General features: G+C 45.4%; 1 protein-coding gene across 4 annotated transcripts in view; it reads left to right on the top strand.

Annotated features, from left to right (window-relative positions):
- The window catches only part of MTMR14 (myotubularin related protein 14), a 107,254-nt gene that overhangs the window by 1,452 nt on the left and 88,190 nt on the right, over positions 1 to 17,612 (top strand). For all 4 annotated transcript variants that reach the window (XM_068252560.1, XM_068252558.1, XM_068252559.1 and 1 more), the window contains exon 2: positions 3,717 to 3,865. In XM_068252560.1, the coding sequence (XP_068108661.1) occupies positions 3,717 to 3,865 (149 nt within the window). The remainder of the gene's footprint in view (positions 1 to 3,716; positions 3,866 to 17,612) is intronic.

Raw genomic sequence — 17,612 nt, 5'->3', positions numbered from 1 at the left:
TGGTGCAGGTATCAGACTCTGGTCATAGTGACAGCCTTGTGTCCAATACCTGGGATCTGCCCCATGGATCTGTTGTTTGCAGGCCAGCTCCATGCATTTGACATAGCATGTGCATGTACGTATGTGTATGTTCACACTTGCATTTTGGCATGCAAACTGATCGGATCAGGACCTGATCCGTATGCATCAGGCTGCCATCCGGATCCGTGGGGTAAAAAAAATAACAAAATTACCATAAAATTGTTGGGGTCTGCAGAAGGTGCACCTGGTGCACCTGTAGAATCAGGTCCTCGGCTGTAGGCCTCACCTCCACCTCCGACATACTGCCAAACAGCTCCAGCACGTTAAAGTCACTGCTGCTCCACTCCAGATATGCTGGGCCCATGTGTCCCCATCCGAAATGGCCGCTATAAATACGCATAGGAAGTGGGGTAGAACGTCCGGTGTTTGTCTCCAGTGTGTTCTGTGCTTTCCGTTCCCCATTGGTTTCTATGTCCGGATGGTGCAGTCAGGATCCGGTCCGGGTGCGTGGGCCGGATGATCCGGACCCAAAAAATAGCGCATGTTGGAAAAGCCTCAGGAGTCCGGCTCCGTACTGTACGGAACGTATGTGTGTGAACGTCCGCATAGCCTTTGCATTGCTATGTGGCACGTACGTTCCGTTTGTACAGTATACGGCCTGGATCCGGCCTGGCAAATCCGGACAGGGAACGCTAATGTGAACCGGGCCTACATCTTTGTATGTGGCAGCTGCCAACCCAGATGTTGTCACACTGTTCTCTGTCCTGCTGCATTACATAGCATCCAGCTATGCTTGTCAGCTTGGTGATTGAGTCACATCTGTGCAGACAAAGCTGGAGATTGGAGCATGCAGCTCTGAAAGATAGTATTCCAGGGAAGGACTGATAGTTTCTTAGCCAGGTGCTTTCAAGGAAAATGTACATGGACCTTTGACTTAAAGAGAAACTCTGACCAAGAATTGAACTTTATCACAATCAGTAGCTGATATCCCCTTTTACATGAGAAATCTATTCCTTTTCACAAACAGACCATCAGGGGGCGCTGTATGGCTGATATTGCGGTGAAATCCCTCCCAAAGAAACTGAGGACTGTGGTACTCCTGGCAGTTTCCTGTCTGTGAACCTTGCTGCATTGTGGGAAATAGCGGTTTACAGCTGTTTCCAACTGGCAAAAAAAGCAAGCAGCAGCTACATCACCTACCAACAGTAAAAATGTCACCATGTTATAAATGTCAGAATGTAAATCATGGATTTAAAATATTTTACGATGGGCAAACACTGACTAAATCATTTATACATAATTGTAAAAATGAAGCACTTTTTTTTTTTTACATTATTTTCACTGGAGTTCCTCTTTAAGTTTGATTTGAGTTCATGTCCCATATTGAATACTGATTGGAAAAGTGAAATTGATAATGAAAACTCATATACACCTGTATCATTGGTTAGCATGCAGTCAAACTTGTGATGTCAAAGGTCTGTGTGCATCTGACTTTAGTGATTTTTAAAGAGAACCCGAGGTGGGTTTCTACAATCAATATTAGGACACAGAGGCACATTCTGCATACTATCACCAGCCTCTGTGTCCTTTTACTCTGCCTACAGCCGACCCCCGTGCTCTGTTGTCCCCCCTTATAGAAACCGCCAGGCTATCGACACGCAGATTGTCGCTAGTCGGCTGTTTACATTCAGGCTGCCACTCAACGCCGCGCCCCGCCTCCTCTATAGCTCTCCCCGCCTGCGTCCCCCCCCCCCCCCCCGGCCTCTGTAAGCTTCCTCCAATCGGCTTACAGAGGCGGGGAAGGAAGGAAGGGGGTGCGGAGGTGAGTGGCAGCATCAATGTAAACAGCCGTCTAGCGACAATCTACGTGTCGCTAGCCTGGCGGTTTTTATAAGGGTGGACAGCAGAGCACAGGGGACGGCTGGGGGGATTCGATAGGACACAGAGGCTGTTGATAGTATGCAGAATGTGCCCCGGTGTCCTAATATTGATTGCAGAAACCCACCTCAGGTTATCTTTAACATTCGCTCATGAGGGCTTATAAGGAGACAAAACAAACTGGCAGTAGATGAACATTTCATGTTCTGCTCCACTGAAGTCAGGCTGTTGGGTGAGAAGAAGGGGAACTGAAAGTCATGTGTGGATCTGCTTCCTCCTCTGACTTGTCTTGTACTTGGAAATTGTGCGTTGGGTTCGCGGCATTATTTCCTCAATTCATTCTCTCGCTGCCCACAATGTATCAGTGAATTCTTTGGAGGCTGGACAGGCGGCCAAACACAGTGCTGAAGTTTGTGTCTAGGAGCTGCGTGCCAAATCGCGACCTACAGGAAACCGCTGTCTGTCTTCTGTGCCAATCATCAGAATTGTGCCGTTGTCAGAACGGGAATGTGATGGACCATAACATTTTCGTGTAATGTGAAGATCTCTGCATGCAGGGGCATAACTACAAATCCTGCCACCCAGCAAAACTTTGTGGCCCCTCAATGTTTACACCCTCTCCCTTGCCTCCCCTTGGTGACCCTCACAGCCTGGGGGCCCGCCTTGCAAGGGTCATAAAACAAGTGTGAATATCCTAATCCTCACACCTATAACAAGTGTAGCCACAAAACACCTGATCTGAAGGGTGGACCCCTCTATCAGAGGAAGTGATGTAATAGTTGGGGCCCCCTTACAGCTCTGGGCCCTCCTGCTGTCGCAGGGACTGCTCCCCTGTGGTTACGCCCCCTGTCTGCATGGTTTAAAAGTTTGAGTGCCAGCGATTTTACAAAAAAGAAACTCCCTAAACTCGCTAGTGCAATGAATCCTTATGGGATAGTTCATATCGGCGCGTTTCGTCTGCTTTCCGATCATCAAAGCGCTGCATGTACAATTTTTAGGGTTATTTTGCTGCAGTGGAAGGTATAGGAAAAACCGCAAAACGCTCACAATCGATTTTGAGCGGCAATTGCGTTTGCGCTTTTAAGAATAAATACATTGTTCTTTTCCGGGTCAAAGAGTTCACTTCCTGACTTGCGTTAAGAAGTGATAAAACAAATCGCTCTGCAAAAGCGCTTAGAAAAGTGTTTTACACAAAATCGTAGCGCGTGGGTAAGCGCCAGGAGGGGGAAAAAAAATCACTTGCAAAATTATGGCGTTTGTGATTTCGATTTTAGAATGTGAACAAAGCCGAAGTGTGTCAACTTTGAGCACAAATTATTGTAAAAGAAATGGAGTTGATGTACAATCGCTGGCAATAGATTGTATAGGGAAAAGCGATCGCAATATTTATTTATTTATTTGTTGTATTTATAAAGCGCCAACATATTACGCAGCGCTGGACATTAATTTAGGTTACAGACAATATTTAGGGGTGACAAACAGCAATATGACAATACAGGAATACAAGAAAGACCAGATCACACAGCACAGTATGAGTACGAGGTAATGCTTAGTCACTGGAGGGGAGCATGGGGATTAGGCAAGTTAGGTTCACTCAAATGCATAGCATGGGTGCACAGTAATAGAGGTGCATGATCAGGTAGGACACAAAGGGAGTGAGGACCCTGCCCAAAGGCTTACAATCTAGAGGGAGAGTTAGGGACACGATAGCCAAGGCCTAAATGCCCTGCTCTGAGTTTTCTTAGCAAGTTCTGAGGAGCGCGCTTGATCTGTTGCGTCATGAGCGTTGCTTTAACGATTGGCCGTTTGTCTTTCAGGTGGAGGGGATTGAGTCGCGCTGTCTAGAGCTTTTTGGCAGAGACTATTGCTATAGCGTCATCCAGAATCCCAACGGAGAGCTGTGTGGGCATTACCCCCGCCGGATCGTCTTCCTGGAGTACGAAAGCACAGAAGATGACAAAAACACGTATGTGACTCATTCTTCACAGGTGGACTAAATAACCCCCAGGCTAGGTTCAGTGGTCAGTTGCATAGCACACACATGAGTGTCAACTGCAATGGAGATTGGCCATTGACTTTAATACAAAGCCTGCATGCAGTGAATTAGAATAACACGATCCGTTACAACACAGTACTGTGAACAGGCCCATAGAATTGTACGGGCAGTGAGTTAACATGGAACAAAGGATCATTTGCATATTCAGCAGTGATGCATTGTGGGAGACATCATATGCTCACTCTAACCTGAATAATCTCAAATACCTTCTGTTTTAAGTAAGCAAACTTTTGCTTTGCATAACATTTTAGTAAGAGGGCTTTTTGGTCCATTGTAGCCCCCTTACACACTTCTAGGAGTTCTGGTTCACCATTGAGCTTGCTGGGTAATGCCTCTCTGGACAAGGGAAATTTTACAATTCTGCATAGTTAGAAGTGTAAACCTTTCCTGATAAACCTTCTACACGTCTATTTTCTTTTCTTAGAAAACTCTACTTAGAGAGCAACCTCTGGAGCAAGCCTTAGTGCGCGTACTTTAGTGCGATTTGGCCCAGTTTGTACAGGCAAATCTGTCACAGTACCGTAGTAATTCACCCTTTTATTTAGACCCTAGGTTTTCAATGTGTGGTATGCGTACCCTAAGGGGTACGTCTGATGGTTCCAGGGTACTCGGGCTTGATCTACTTTAAATAAGAATAACACATTTTAGAGTTTTAGAAAATGATAAATGTTATTTAAACACTAAATTAGTGTTTTAGCTAATTAAAGAGAACCTGAACTGAAAATAAAAAGTCAAAATAACCATTCACAGGTCATAATTAACTCCTGTGTAGTCTACTCCTCGATCTTTCTCCTCTCCCACCTGTGATCAAATTCTCCGTCCTCCATTTTGAATATGGACATTGCCCCATAACAGCTTCCTGGTCAGCACACTGTTAAAGTGTAATATGGACCACTTGAACCATAGGAAAACATGGACATTACCTTGCACGTTCAGTTGTAACTGACAACTGCTGATATATAACTGACAGCAACTACGATATTTCAGCTCTGACAAAATCTTGTCAGAACTGGAAGGGATCACTAAGAAAATGGTGAGCTTCTGAGAGGAACTGACGGAGAGGTTAGTATGTAATATTCATTTGCAGGTACGTCATGTGTTTATTTTAAATAATTTTACTCGCTTCAGGTTCCTTTTTAAAAGCAATAGTAAATGCTTGGAAATTGTTTAGAACCAATTATCATGTACTACAAGTAAATTTTATATTTGTCAAGGGGTACTTGTGGTGATGTTTATTATGCTAGGGCAGTGATGGCTAACCTTGGCACTCCAGCTGTGGTGGAACTACAAGTCCCATGAAGCATTGCAACACTCTGACAGCTCGAAGCATAACTCGGAGGCAGTGGCATGATGGGATTTGTAGTTTTGTCACAGCTGGAGTGCCAAGGTTAGCTATGCCTGTGCTAGGGGGGTACTTAGTGAGTGCAGGTTTTTAAAAGGGGTACATACCAATAAAACTTCGAGAAACACTGAGCTAGACAACTGGTGGCCAGGAATTGGGGCCTATCTCCACTACCCTGCGATTTGCTATTTGATTCCGATCGCAAAACACAAGGTGCATTATACTAATGGAAACAGCAGCAGCAAAATTACATTAGTGCGATGTGATTTTGGTCCAAGCCCAATCGTCGTCCTGCTGCGTTTTGGATGGGATTGAGCTCTACTAGGAGTATAGTAGCTGCATCGCATGGTGGAAATTGAAACATGATCACATTTCATAGGGGAAAAGAGCCCTTCTGCTCCTCCTGCCCCATAAGCCAGGTGGTTTTCCACATGTGGTTGGGAGTGGGGTGTGTTCTGCCACTACAGCTTTGTTTTGTGCACGAATGGCCCAGCTTGTGCAAGCAAATCCATTACAGGTACATATATAGGTATGGAAATAGATATGAACCCCGTTGCAGTGCCTCTGGTGGAGTCCTACAAGCTGAACTTGGCAGGAGACTGCTGACTGTCTAGCCAGGCCTGGATGTGGGAGGCGAGATAATTGGATGGGCAGGAAGCCCCAGAGGTTGTGGGTACAGCTAGCGGAAGATATGGCTGGGCGAAGTCCCATTTACCAGGCAGTAAAATGTTTCCTGGTTATTTATATCCATTTATTACCATCCATTTATTACAAATAAGTTACACATTTTTTTTCAATTTAAAGACAGACTGCTTTGTAGGTCTCAGGGCTGTGGAGTCAGTCGAGGAGTCGGGTCAATTTTGGGCACCCGGAGTTGGAGTCGGAGTCGTGTATTTCATAAACTGAGGAGTCGGAGGAGTCTGATTTTTGTACACAATCCACAGCCCTGTTAAGTATTAGACTAAGGAGTCGGAGTCGAGAAGTCGGAGCCATTTTGGGTACCCGGAGTTGGAGTCGGGAGTTGTGGTTTCATAAACCGAGGAGTCTGAGTTGGAGTCGAAAGATTTTTGTACCGACTCCACAGCCCTGGTAGGTTTAGTACTGGGACATCACCTTTTGCCGCCGCTTACCATTCAGCACTTGGACCCTGAGGGAATTCTGAAGGCATCCAGCGCTGTAGGCAAACTAACCTTTTTTGCTTGGTTGGTAAGCCCACACACAATATAATTTTGATCGCATATACAATCTGTGCTCTCGTCCAGAGATTGGTTAAGCTGCTACAACTTCTTGTTTGAGGAGACACATTCTATCTGTAGGTAGTCTTGTAGGAAAAAGGGTTATGGCAACAGCTTAGCTAGACAGAACAATCCTATACAATAAAACCCCTGTGTCCCTGCGTCCTCCTCCTGTGTGTCCCTGTGTCTGTGCTTTTGGGTACCGTGCATGCGCGGCACGCAGGCAGCAGTCAGAGCAGGACGGGGCAGGCGGGAGGACGCGCTGGGCATGCGGATGGCGGCTGTGATGGGTGGGAGGAGGGTTGTGAGGGAGGCCTAGAGCCCATTATGGTAACGGGCTTAGTTCTACTAGTTTTTTTAATAAAACCGTTATGTTAATGTTCTCTCCCAAAGGCAGGATACTTTACAGATGATATTCAGAACAAGCGCTGAGACTGAAATGCATTATCCATTTTTCATAATAAAATTGTGCAAATAATACTTTCACGCTGGCTGCTGTGATGACGTAGGCGGCCGGCGTGGTGACGTCATACGCGGAAGGAGCCCTACCGCCGGGCAGCCATTCCGGAGCGGGGACTAGGCGAGGATTTTATGCCAGACAGTTACACTTTAAAGAAACTTTTTTTTTTTTTTTTTGTTGTTGTCATAAAATCCTCTTAAGCATAAATGCCCCAGTTAAATCGCCACATCCCCACGGCAGCTGGGTGATTTATTACAAAATAATTGACCTGCAAAGTACTACGACTTTGCAGGTCGCTGATCATGCTGCCCTGACACGCAGGGCTTCTCTTCCTGGAGAGGCTGAGCTTTAGGCTGTACCTCTGCTTCTCCGCAATCAATCTCCGGATCTCCGCCTCCTCTCCGCCCCTCTCAGTGAAAGGAAGACTGAGAGGGGCGGGTAGAGGTGGTGATCCGCAGAGAATGACTGCAAAGGAGGCAGAGCTACAGCCTAAAGCTCAGCCTCTTCATGGAAGTGAAGCCCTGTGAGCCTCAGAGCTTTGCAGGGCTATTTCAGTGTAATAAATCTTTCATCTGCCACGGGGATGTGGCGATTTAACTGGGGCAGTCATGCTTCAGAGGTTTTTATGACAAAAACGAGAGAAAAAAAGACTTCAGCGTCTCTTTAATAGCAGGGGTCTCCAAACGTTTTCAATCAAGGGCCGGATCAATATACTTCAGACTACTGGGGGGCCGGAACATACATAAAATGATGTTGAAAAACATTCCATTGAATCTAGGTATTGATTCCCCCCAATCATGCCCGGAGGAGAACTCCCAGCAGCAGCCATTCAGTCATGCGTCTTTATGCACCACATAGTGAAGCATACTCAGGTGACAATCTTCCTTCCAGTTGGACAGCAGTGTCACCTGATGCAGAATTGGATTGGAAGCCAGCGAATGACTGCTTGCTGGCTTCTACAGTATGTGGATGGGCGGTGCCAGCACTGCTATTCTATGTGCGGGCAGCCAGTATTTAAAGGTGCAGTGGGCCACATCTATTAGTTATACATTATGTGTTTGGGGGCCAGTGAAAAAGCCTTGGGAGGGCCTCATTCTGCTTGCGGGCCTTAGTTTGAGGACCATTGAACCATAGTATAGGAAGTTTGGCCAGGTCCATCAGTCATCAGATGGATCTGGGATGGATGGATCCAGGGTTGAGTTGGGATGTAAGAACCATCCCAGTTTGTGTGTTTAGACTTTTTACACCTTCTCTCCTGGGGTGGAGATTGTAATGAGATGAACAGACTCTGTCATCTGAACCAGTTCTGCCCCTCTCTAGAGGAAGAAAGAGATTTCTCCAGCCCCCTTTGGCCTGATTGTTCCCTCACCGCCGTCCTTCGCCTTCTGGATGTCCGTTATTGGTCCTGATAACTTCGGCCAGTTGGCGCATGCGCAGTGTGGCCATATTGTGCATGCGCTGACTAGCCAAAGTTATCAGGACCGATAACAGAGCATCCAAAAGGCAGAGGATGGCAGCAAGGGAGCAATCGGGCTGAAGGGGCCTGGGGGAAGCCCAAGGTACGTATGATTTTCCCAGGACATGTCAGACAGCATCCTTCCTTAACTTGTCTCCTCCCACTATGGACCGGAAAGCTAAAAGAGAAACAAATTTGCATAGCTAGCAGTTCGGCTGGGCAGAGGATTAGCAGTGATTGGCCACAATGGTGATCATTTGAATTGTGATATACTGCAGACTTCAGCAGCCCCTGTTCTAATATGCTTCTGAGAACATGGAGGATGCCACAGGCCCTTACCCACTGCAGGAGGATGGGCTGGAGGATTGACTTGAGGGGGTGCCTCAGTGTTTAACCTGGTTCACATTGGCCTAAAAAAACAGGTTTAGTGTAATGGAACGGATGCAAATGGATCCAGTGTTCACCAATGGATCTGTTCACATGGGTCTGTTCTGCCCATTCCACCTCACTGACTGCAAGTTTGGGTCTGCGTCGGTTTTTCCAGATCAAAGGATGTGTTACATTGGTCGTTTGCTAACGGAACCGGAGGGTCACAGATGGAAAACTGATTCCTTAAAAAAAACTGTCATTTTGAATAAATTTTCTCAGATTTTTTTTTTTCCCCCCTTGGTGGTCAATTTTTTTTTTTCTCCCTGTACAGTTCAAGCTCAGGTTGAAGTAAGAAGGTGACTTTCTGAGAACTGTAAGCAGGTCTGCTGTAAACTGAAACCATTGTCTCCACTGCAATGTTTGCTATAAATATCAAATAGTTGTAGGCAGATAAGCATCACTTTTTTTTGTGTGCTGAAATTCTGGTTCTGGGCAGCCTTAATAGCTATTCCCAGCCACTGAGGAACTCATATGGTACCCATACACCTATTAATCTGCCACCAGGTCGACTGTCAGATTCCTCTCTAATCAGAGAGGGATCTATTGCCTGTCCACACACTACAGACAGATTTCCTATAGATTTCAGCATGAAATCTATTGATTGTTGAAGCGTCACCACCTGCCAGGAGATCAGTGACTCGATTGGTATGTGTTGTTGTGTTTTTTTTGTTTTTTTACAAATTGGAAAGTACAGATTCTCTTTAAAGTGTACCCGAGGCGACTTAATATCTACTCTGCAGCACTAAAAAGGCTTGGTGTTTCTTTAACTGTTTCACGGCATCAAAACTTAGTTTTTCTCACCAAAGCCTCATTTTTAGCTGCACAGAAGAAAACTGCCCAGGCATTTTTCCCCTGATGCTGTGCAAAGCATGATGGGATTTCTGAAATTGTTGTCCTTCTGCTGTTTTGGCGCAAATTCATTTTTTTTAAATGTTTTGAATTTGAGATTTGAAGCCTAGCGCGCAGCTGGGAGGGTTGATCAGGACACAGGACAGTTGGGAACTGTCTCATGCTCCCTGTCACCTCCTTTCAACCAAAAAGATGGCTGCCCCATGAAATCACAAACCTTTGCCTGTTCTTTTAAAACAGGGTGGGTAAGAGATTATATTACCTATCTATTTTAATTAACGTAACTAATGTAACTTAATGACAGTATGTTTGTTTAGACTGAAGTTCACATTTAATAACCAGGCTGTTTTACTTGTTTTATTTTGCTGCCTGAAAGCGTTAATTTCTAGGCATGGAAGTGACAGCTTCTGTCTTGTCAGGACCTTGTCAGAAATGTAGTAGAAATCACTGATAAGCAAATTACAGCCATAAAAGTTTTTCTGCGGGAATACAGCTTGAGCTCAGGGGAGAGCTCTAAAAAGGTTAGCAGTTCATGTATTTTAAGTCTGGTACACTTAATAGTCAGCTACTGATTAGACAGTAAAACATTCAACACTCCAAACCGCTGATCATTTCAGGTCACATAACCAACTGTTAAGTGGAAAAATTGGCCGCAGTGAGAACTTCACCTAATGCTGCCATCTTCTGCGTAAACAAGAGGTCTGCAGTTAGGTACTATTGATGCTAGATTTTCATTGTCAGATCGTTCACTCCTCGTAAAAAAAATTCTTATAGCTGTACAACTTTCCCACCATGGGCTCCATTCACAATGCATTGCCGCATTTGGTAATGCAGAAAGCAGCTGATTTTCTTGATCAGTTACGGCCCATTTACACTAAGTGCGAATTCGCAATGCAATTATTCACATTGCAACTGTAACCAATGCATGTCAATGGAGTTATTTTCATTGAATGTGCGAGTTTGCCATTGCAGTGCAATGCAGAGAAAATGGATTGCATGCTGCAGATTTCTGCAACACGCATACAATGATTAGTGGCCTAATGCAGATTTTCACGTTACAAATGCCACCTGGTGATGGCAGAGACACTTCCATTACCCCTCTTTCACCAGCTGGTGGCGCTGCACTGCTGACTTTGTCCTCTGAGCCCCGATCACATGTAATAACGTGATTGGACGTCAGAGGAGGCTGTCAGAGTATTGCCTGAAGAACAGAAGCCAGTGCAGCATTCGGAACAGGCAACTATAAAAATCTCCCTGCGCTGCTCTGCATGACCTCAGAAGGCAGGACGAGTTCTACTGGCTGAGGTTAAAATGAGAGCATCTTCAATATTTAGATTGAAAATTCTGCAAACGGGTGATGACCAACCAGCAGCTGTCTGTAACTGGCAAACAGCCATGCAGTAAAATTGAGAAAGGTGACATCCAATGGGAGCAGCCACCCTTCCTACTCATTCCTCTATGGAGTCCATATACTAACAGGCGGGTGCTTCTCTCTCTCTCTCTCCTATCCCCGGCTCCTGTGTGCGTCTTACTGCTCTCTTGAGTTGCCTGCTCTGGACACTTAGTTTAGCTCCCCTGTGTAGTCTCACCTCCTCAGACCCTCCTCAGACTTGCGGCCCCGATAGCTCCAATCATTCTCCTCCTCTGCACTCTTCATATCCTTATAGGACTACCTGGCGGCTGGATCGTGTACTGGTTAAAGGGGTTCTGTGGAGTGCTGGAAAAAAAAGTGACTTACTTGGGGCTTCGATCAGCCCCCTGCAGCTGTCATGTCCTGCACCGTCCTCCGATCACCCGTTCCCCGCCGCCGGTCTTGGTCAATTATTTGGCTGACAAGACAAATAGTGTGCGCTCCCGCTCGCGTCTCCGGGAGATTACTGCGCAGCAAGGTTTTTTAATTTTTAATTTTTTTTGTACTGCGCAGTAAGCTCCCGGAGACGTGCACAGCCGTGCAGCCACAGTTGCGTTAGACGTGCAATTAGAACTGTGCCGGCGGCGGGAGACAGGTGATCGGAGGAGGACAGCGAGGGACATGACTGCTACAGGGGGCTGATGGAGGCCCCAGGTAAGTGTCAGTTTTTTCTTTTTTCCAGCACTCCACAGAACTCCTTTTAAGGGCTCTGCCTTTGACATGGGAGAGCAGGGTTTGAATCCTGGCTAGGATCAGTACCTATTCAGTAAGGAGTCCATGGCAAGACTTCCTAATACTGCAGGGTGGCCTCTTGAGCGCTTCCCAGTGGCTGCAGCTCTTGAGCGCTTTGAGTCTGAAAGGAGAAAACCGCTATACAAATGTTTGTTTTTTATTATACCTGGCGTTGGATCTTGTACCACATCCATAGCCCTGGTAAATATTAGACTAAGGAGTCGTAATTGAGCAATTTAGGGTACCTGGAGTTGGTTTCATAAACTGAGGAGTCGGATGATTTTTGTACAGACTCCACAGCCCTGGCCACACCACTGTTACCCACTGAACAAATAGTTTGGTAACTTATTGAAACGCTACAGCATGCAGTATTTCATTGGCCAAAAACCAATTGCCAACAAGCCCTTTGTGAATGTAGGACAAGTCATTTAGCTACCTGTAAACGCAAATTGTTCTGGCTTGCATGCCCATTTAATGTTCGTTGGAGTTGGGCCAGTGAAATTCTATTCCCTTGCAGTTCCAAGCAGCTTATAATTTGCACGCAATCCAGCGTTATTAGCTTCCCTGATTAGCACATGCTATAGCTGTGTCTAGTGACTGTTGTGAGGGTTTTGGTTGGTTGCTATGGGCACTGCTGGCCTTTCTATCCATCTCACTTGTGGTGATTCCTCAGCCTGCAGGAAGAGGGCAGCATCTCCCTATAAAGTGGTTTCATTAAATTGCTCATGTCAGATTCCTGTAAAGCTGGTTATGTGCAGTCTGTCACATCTGGATTCATGTCCGCGTGATTATTGCCATGTAAGTTATTGGTATACGATAGGCCCTTGCTATTCGGTTGAAACTTAAACCCTGCAAGCCAATGGTTGACTGGTTCAAATGCAGGGTTTTGTAGAGGGAGGGCCCGTTTCCACTAGTGCGGTGCGAATCACCGGGATTCCACCGCGGACGAAATCGCATGCGGATGCGATTCCGCGTGCGTTTTTTGCCGCGATTTCGCATAGGCAGGGTATATGCGAATTTAACATGTCACTGCCTGGTTCAATTTGCATTAGTTTTCGTGCGAATTCGCACGCGAAATCGTGGCAAACGCATGTGTGTTTTCCCTATTAAATACATAGCCTGCGAATCATCTGCATTCCTCACGCAGGCGAATTCTGCAGGCCCTACCGTGCAGAAAAATCCTGCACAGAAAAACGCACCAAAAAACTGACAAGTGGAAACAGTCTCATCCACTTGTATTGGTTATGCGAATCCGCATGCAGACAACGCATGCGGATTCGCTCTAGTGGAAACGGGCCCGGAGAGTGCAGTGACTTATCTTCACGTCCTCTGGTAGGAAGTGGATTTAATGTGTACCTGAAGTGACCGGATAAGAAAAAACATGGGCATGTATAGTTCCAGCCCTACTAGGAAACTGTAGGGCTACAGAAACTGATGGCTACAGATTAGGGGCCCAGTGTTTGAAGTGCGACTCCGCTTTCACAAATAAACACAATCTTCACCAGACTTGCTAGAGGCTGGAAACTCACTTAGCAGGAACTTTAGCGGAGCGGAAAACGCAGCATTTATGCATATGTTAGTCAATGGGCCGCATAAAAAATTCATATGCGTTTTGTATGAGTTTTATAATGTGCGTTTTTAAAGGTTTTGTCAAAAACAGACATAACGAAAGTCAATGGTGACGCAATGTAATGCATTTTTTTGTATGCATTTTACATGTGGTTTTTATATGCAGTTTTTTTTAACCGCGCATGCGCAGTACTGTCACGCCGGCCGCGTGATGACTTGTAGCGGCCGGCGTAGTCGCCGGTCGTGATTTCTGTGGAGGGATCGGGAGAGGAGCCAAGAGGACGCCGGGGGACCTCCCGACCTACGGTGGGCTGGAGAAAGCCCCAGGTAAGTTCCGATTTTTGTTTTTAAGTACTCCTCGGAGTCCCTTTAAACTGTTTTCTGATGTATTTCTGTTTCCTGTTGATTCCCTAGTGACTTGCTTAAAATGCAATATAAAAACGCATGCAAAACGCATTGTATATGCGAACTGCAAACACATTAAAACGCACACAACGCATGTGCGGGAAAACGCTAACCTAAAACGCACATGACAAAGCGCGACCTTTCACGCACTGACAAGTGTGTACCCAGCCATATAGGGATGGTCAGAGATGCACATAATAATAGAGTTCATGCAGAATTATGCTAATTTTGTATGCAGATTTATTCAGCTTGAAAATGGACAAATTTAATTTTACCTCAGCAGGATTGCTTCATTTTCAAGCTGCACAAACTTGCAGGCGAATTTGCATAATGCTGCATCAACTCAAAATGATTTGCATATCTTTGACCATCCCTAAGGCCAGGTGCACACCTAGCAGAAACGATAGCATTGCGTAAAACACTGCATTTTATGCACCAATGTTACTCAGTGGACCGCATAAACGCATGGGTATGCGTTTGTACTTTGGCGTTCTTAAAATCCCTAGCTTTGTTGCATATTATGCATCAAAAACGCAGATAATGAAAGTCAATGGAAACGCAATGTATTGCGTTTTTTGATGTGTTTTTTTTTTTTTTTTTTGTTTAAATAAAATTTGAAATGTACTTCCGCTTCCTGTTGTCTTCCTAGTGATTTGCATAAATATAAAAATGCATAAACATTTGAACCGCAAACTCATTAAAACCCTTGAAAAACGCATCTGCGTAAAAAAAAAAAAAAAAAAAAAAAAAAAAAAAATCTAAGCACAAACGCACTCAACATAAAATGAAAACCTGACAAAATGCAGTCTTTCACGTTATGTAATGTGAAAGCCTCATGCTATATTCCCTGCAAACTAGCAAGCCTGTGACCGTGCAATAGTCTGGGATTTTCTGGCTGGTGGGATTGGGGTCTTCAGAAACATGGGGCATCCGGACATAGATGTGCATGGCAAATCAAAGTTCACGCTACTTTATGACCAGACAAATGACCTTTATATCTCACTTTTCTCCTGGTGGACTCAAAGCGCCAGAGCTGCAGCCACTAGGATGCGCTCTATAGGCAGTAGCAGTGTTAGGGAGTCTTGCCCAAGGTCTCCTACTGAATAGGTGCTGGCTTACTGAACAGGCAGAGCCGAGATTCGAACCCAGGTCTCCTGTGTCAGAGCCCTTAACCATTACACTATCCAGCCACCGCTAGAGTGGCTGGATAGTGTTAGAGGCAGAGCCCCTTAGCTATTACACCAGCCAGCCATATGAATTATGGCATTCTTGGTTCTTGGCTTATGGACATTATCCCCCCCCCCCCCCCCCCCCATCCTTCCAGAACCTGTATGAGCCAAAAACAATTCTAAGTACAACCTCCTGTTTGTACTTGGCGAAATAAATGATTCTGACTTCCTTGCCTAGATCTAGTGCTGGGAATACACTCTACATTTTTTTGGGTTCGATTCGCTGTGCAATGGATTAGCCATTTGATTCTATTATCTTCCACTCGTTCTTATTTTTTTTTTATTTTTTTTCACTTCTATAAGAAATCGAGCTGAACAGAATTGAGGACAATCGGACATGTTGGAATTGTGTCATCGAAGGCATCTATCGGAACGATTTTCCGCAAAAAAACGTAGCTTGTATTCCCAGCATTAGAGGCCTTGTGGTGACACATAGTGGAATGCAATAAATTATTCAGGTTACTCCCTTTTACAGTAACTGTCTGGATTTTAGCATCAGAAACACTTCCTATATATACTTATTGGAGAACAGTGGTATGTAGTCCCAAGCTTCCAGTGATGCTTAGCCTAGGCTGTTTAGCTGTATGGCATGTGCAATCCCCGAGCATTCTGGGATACCAGATATATTTTCTACTGGCATCAAAACCAGGGCTGTGGAGGCTGAGCAATTTGTTTGGTACCTGTAGTCTGAGTTGGTGGTTTCAGTCAGATGATTTAAAAAAAAAGTTTTACCTACTCCACAACCCTGTTCAGACCATTCAGTAAACAAACCTTCCGCACAGATCACCTGACAGAACTAAATATGTCTCTACATGTGATACATTTCAGATTTAGATCAGAGTGTGGAAAGCTTTTTCAATGGGCAAACACTGACTGGACCATTTATAATTGAATATTGTAAAAAAGGAGTAATTCCATTTCTGTTTTTCTTAAACTCTATTCTCCAGCAGCCACTGGGGTTGCATTGACAAACAGCTGTCAGTGACCAGTAACTGGGCTTGAGTGATCATACCCATTCCCACAGATCTGATAGCGCTATATTCTAAGATTCTCCAGGAGAAAAGTCAGGGAACCTGTGGTCAGAAACAGCAGTTTCCTCCCTGAACTCTGCAGGTAACATCCGTTCTTCTGTAATTGACATGTTGAATCCCTGGGGTAAAATGGGGTTTCAGCTGATGAGGTACCGCTCCTAAATACAGGCTTTATCCCCTTATCTGACTGCTGGGGGCCGGATCAGGTAGGGATTGAGCTTTGCCCATGGTGATCATGCCCTGTAAAGTGGGCTTATGGGTAAAGGGGTCCCCTCCCTCTCAATAGGAAACGGTTCATAGAAAACTGTTCTTTGCACATAAGGTTTGGCATTGTACTCTGCTTTATCTTCTTGGTGATCATGACTAATTATTGATTTGTATAGCGCCAGCATCTTCCGTGGCACTGTACAACGGCATACAGGGTATAACTATATAAAATAAATAAAACATACAAAATACTGATTAGAGAGTCTGAAGCAAGAATAAATCTCGCTTCAGCTCTTCTATTCAGCAGGGGCATGTGTGCCCCTGCTAAAACGCCGCTATCCTGCGGCTAAACGAGGGTCCCTTACCCCCGAAATCCCCTCCGAGCAGCGCATCCCCTCTTCCGGATTAAGGCAGGGCTAACCGCCGCAGCCCTGCCCCACGCGCGTCTGTCAGCGTGCATCTCCGCCCCTCCCAGTCTTCCTTCGCTGAGAGGGGCGGGGAGAGGCGGCGATGCGCCGCTGATAGATGGCGCTGAGAGGCAGTGCTGCAGTTGTTAGCCCTGCCACAAGAGCAGCAAAATCTATGACCAAGTTGGTCGCTGATTTTGCAGGGGGGGGGGGGTTGGGGGATCAGGGACCCTCGTTTAGCGGCGTTTTAGCATCGGCACACATGCCCCTGCTAACTATGAGCTCTGAAGCAAGATTTATTCTCGCTTCAGTGTCTCTTTAACAGTAACCTCTCTGGCATGTCTTTAAAATGACCTCCACTGTAAAGGCTGCTACATATGTGCAACTATTCCACCCAACTATCGTCTAAACTTGTTCAGTTGGGAGATAGTTGGGGTGTGTACACTGGCAAAAGACAAGGGGACTTGTGCAATTCACGTTTTTCTCCTAGGAGATTTTTTTGTCTTGTATTTAAAATAACTTTTCAGCTTTTTGCAATTGAAAAAGTACTATAAAAATTGAGTATTTTCTTGCTTGCTGGTGGTTTAAGACATTTTATTGGCAATTTTGAAAATCTCACCTAGGAGAAAATTCAGGAGAAAAAGGGAATTGCATATGGGCCAAAGTGTCCAACTGATAAGACTATTTGCCCAATCAAACCGCAGGATCAACCTGCCCAACTATCGTGCAGGCTGGCCATGTGTGTACAATTAGTTTGAACTACTTGTTTTGGAATGCCGACTTGTTGGTGCGCGCAGTATTCATTTCAATGAGTTGGTGGTTGATCAACGCGTGTGTATGTATTTGTTGTGCGGCTGATCATGTTGTGAGGTTGGTTGTGCATTAGGTTCCACGT

This window comes from Hyperolius riggenbachi, chromosome 9, assembly GCF_040937935.1.
Source record: "Hyperolius riggenbachi isolate aHypRig1 chromosome 9, aHypRig1.pri, whole genome shotgun sequence".
NCBI classification, from domain to species: domain Eukaryota; kingdom Metazoa; phylum Chordata; class Amphibia; order Anura; family Hyperoliidae; genus Hyperolius; species Hyperolius riggenbachi.
The sequence above is the reverse complement of the archived record's forward strand: the minus strand, read 5'-3'. Positions and strand labels throughout refer to the sequence as shown.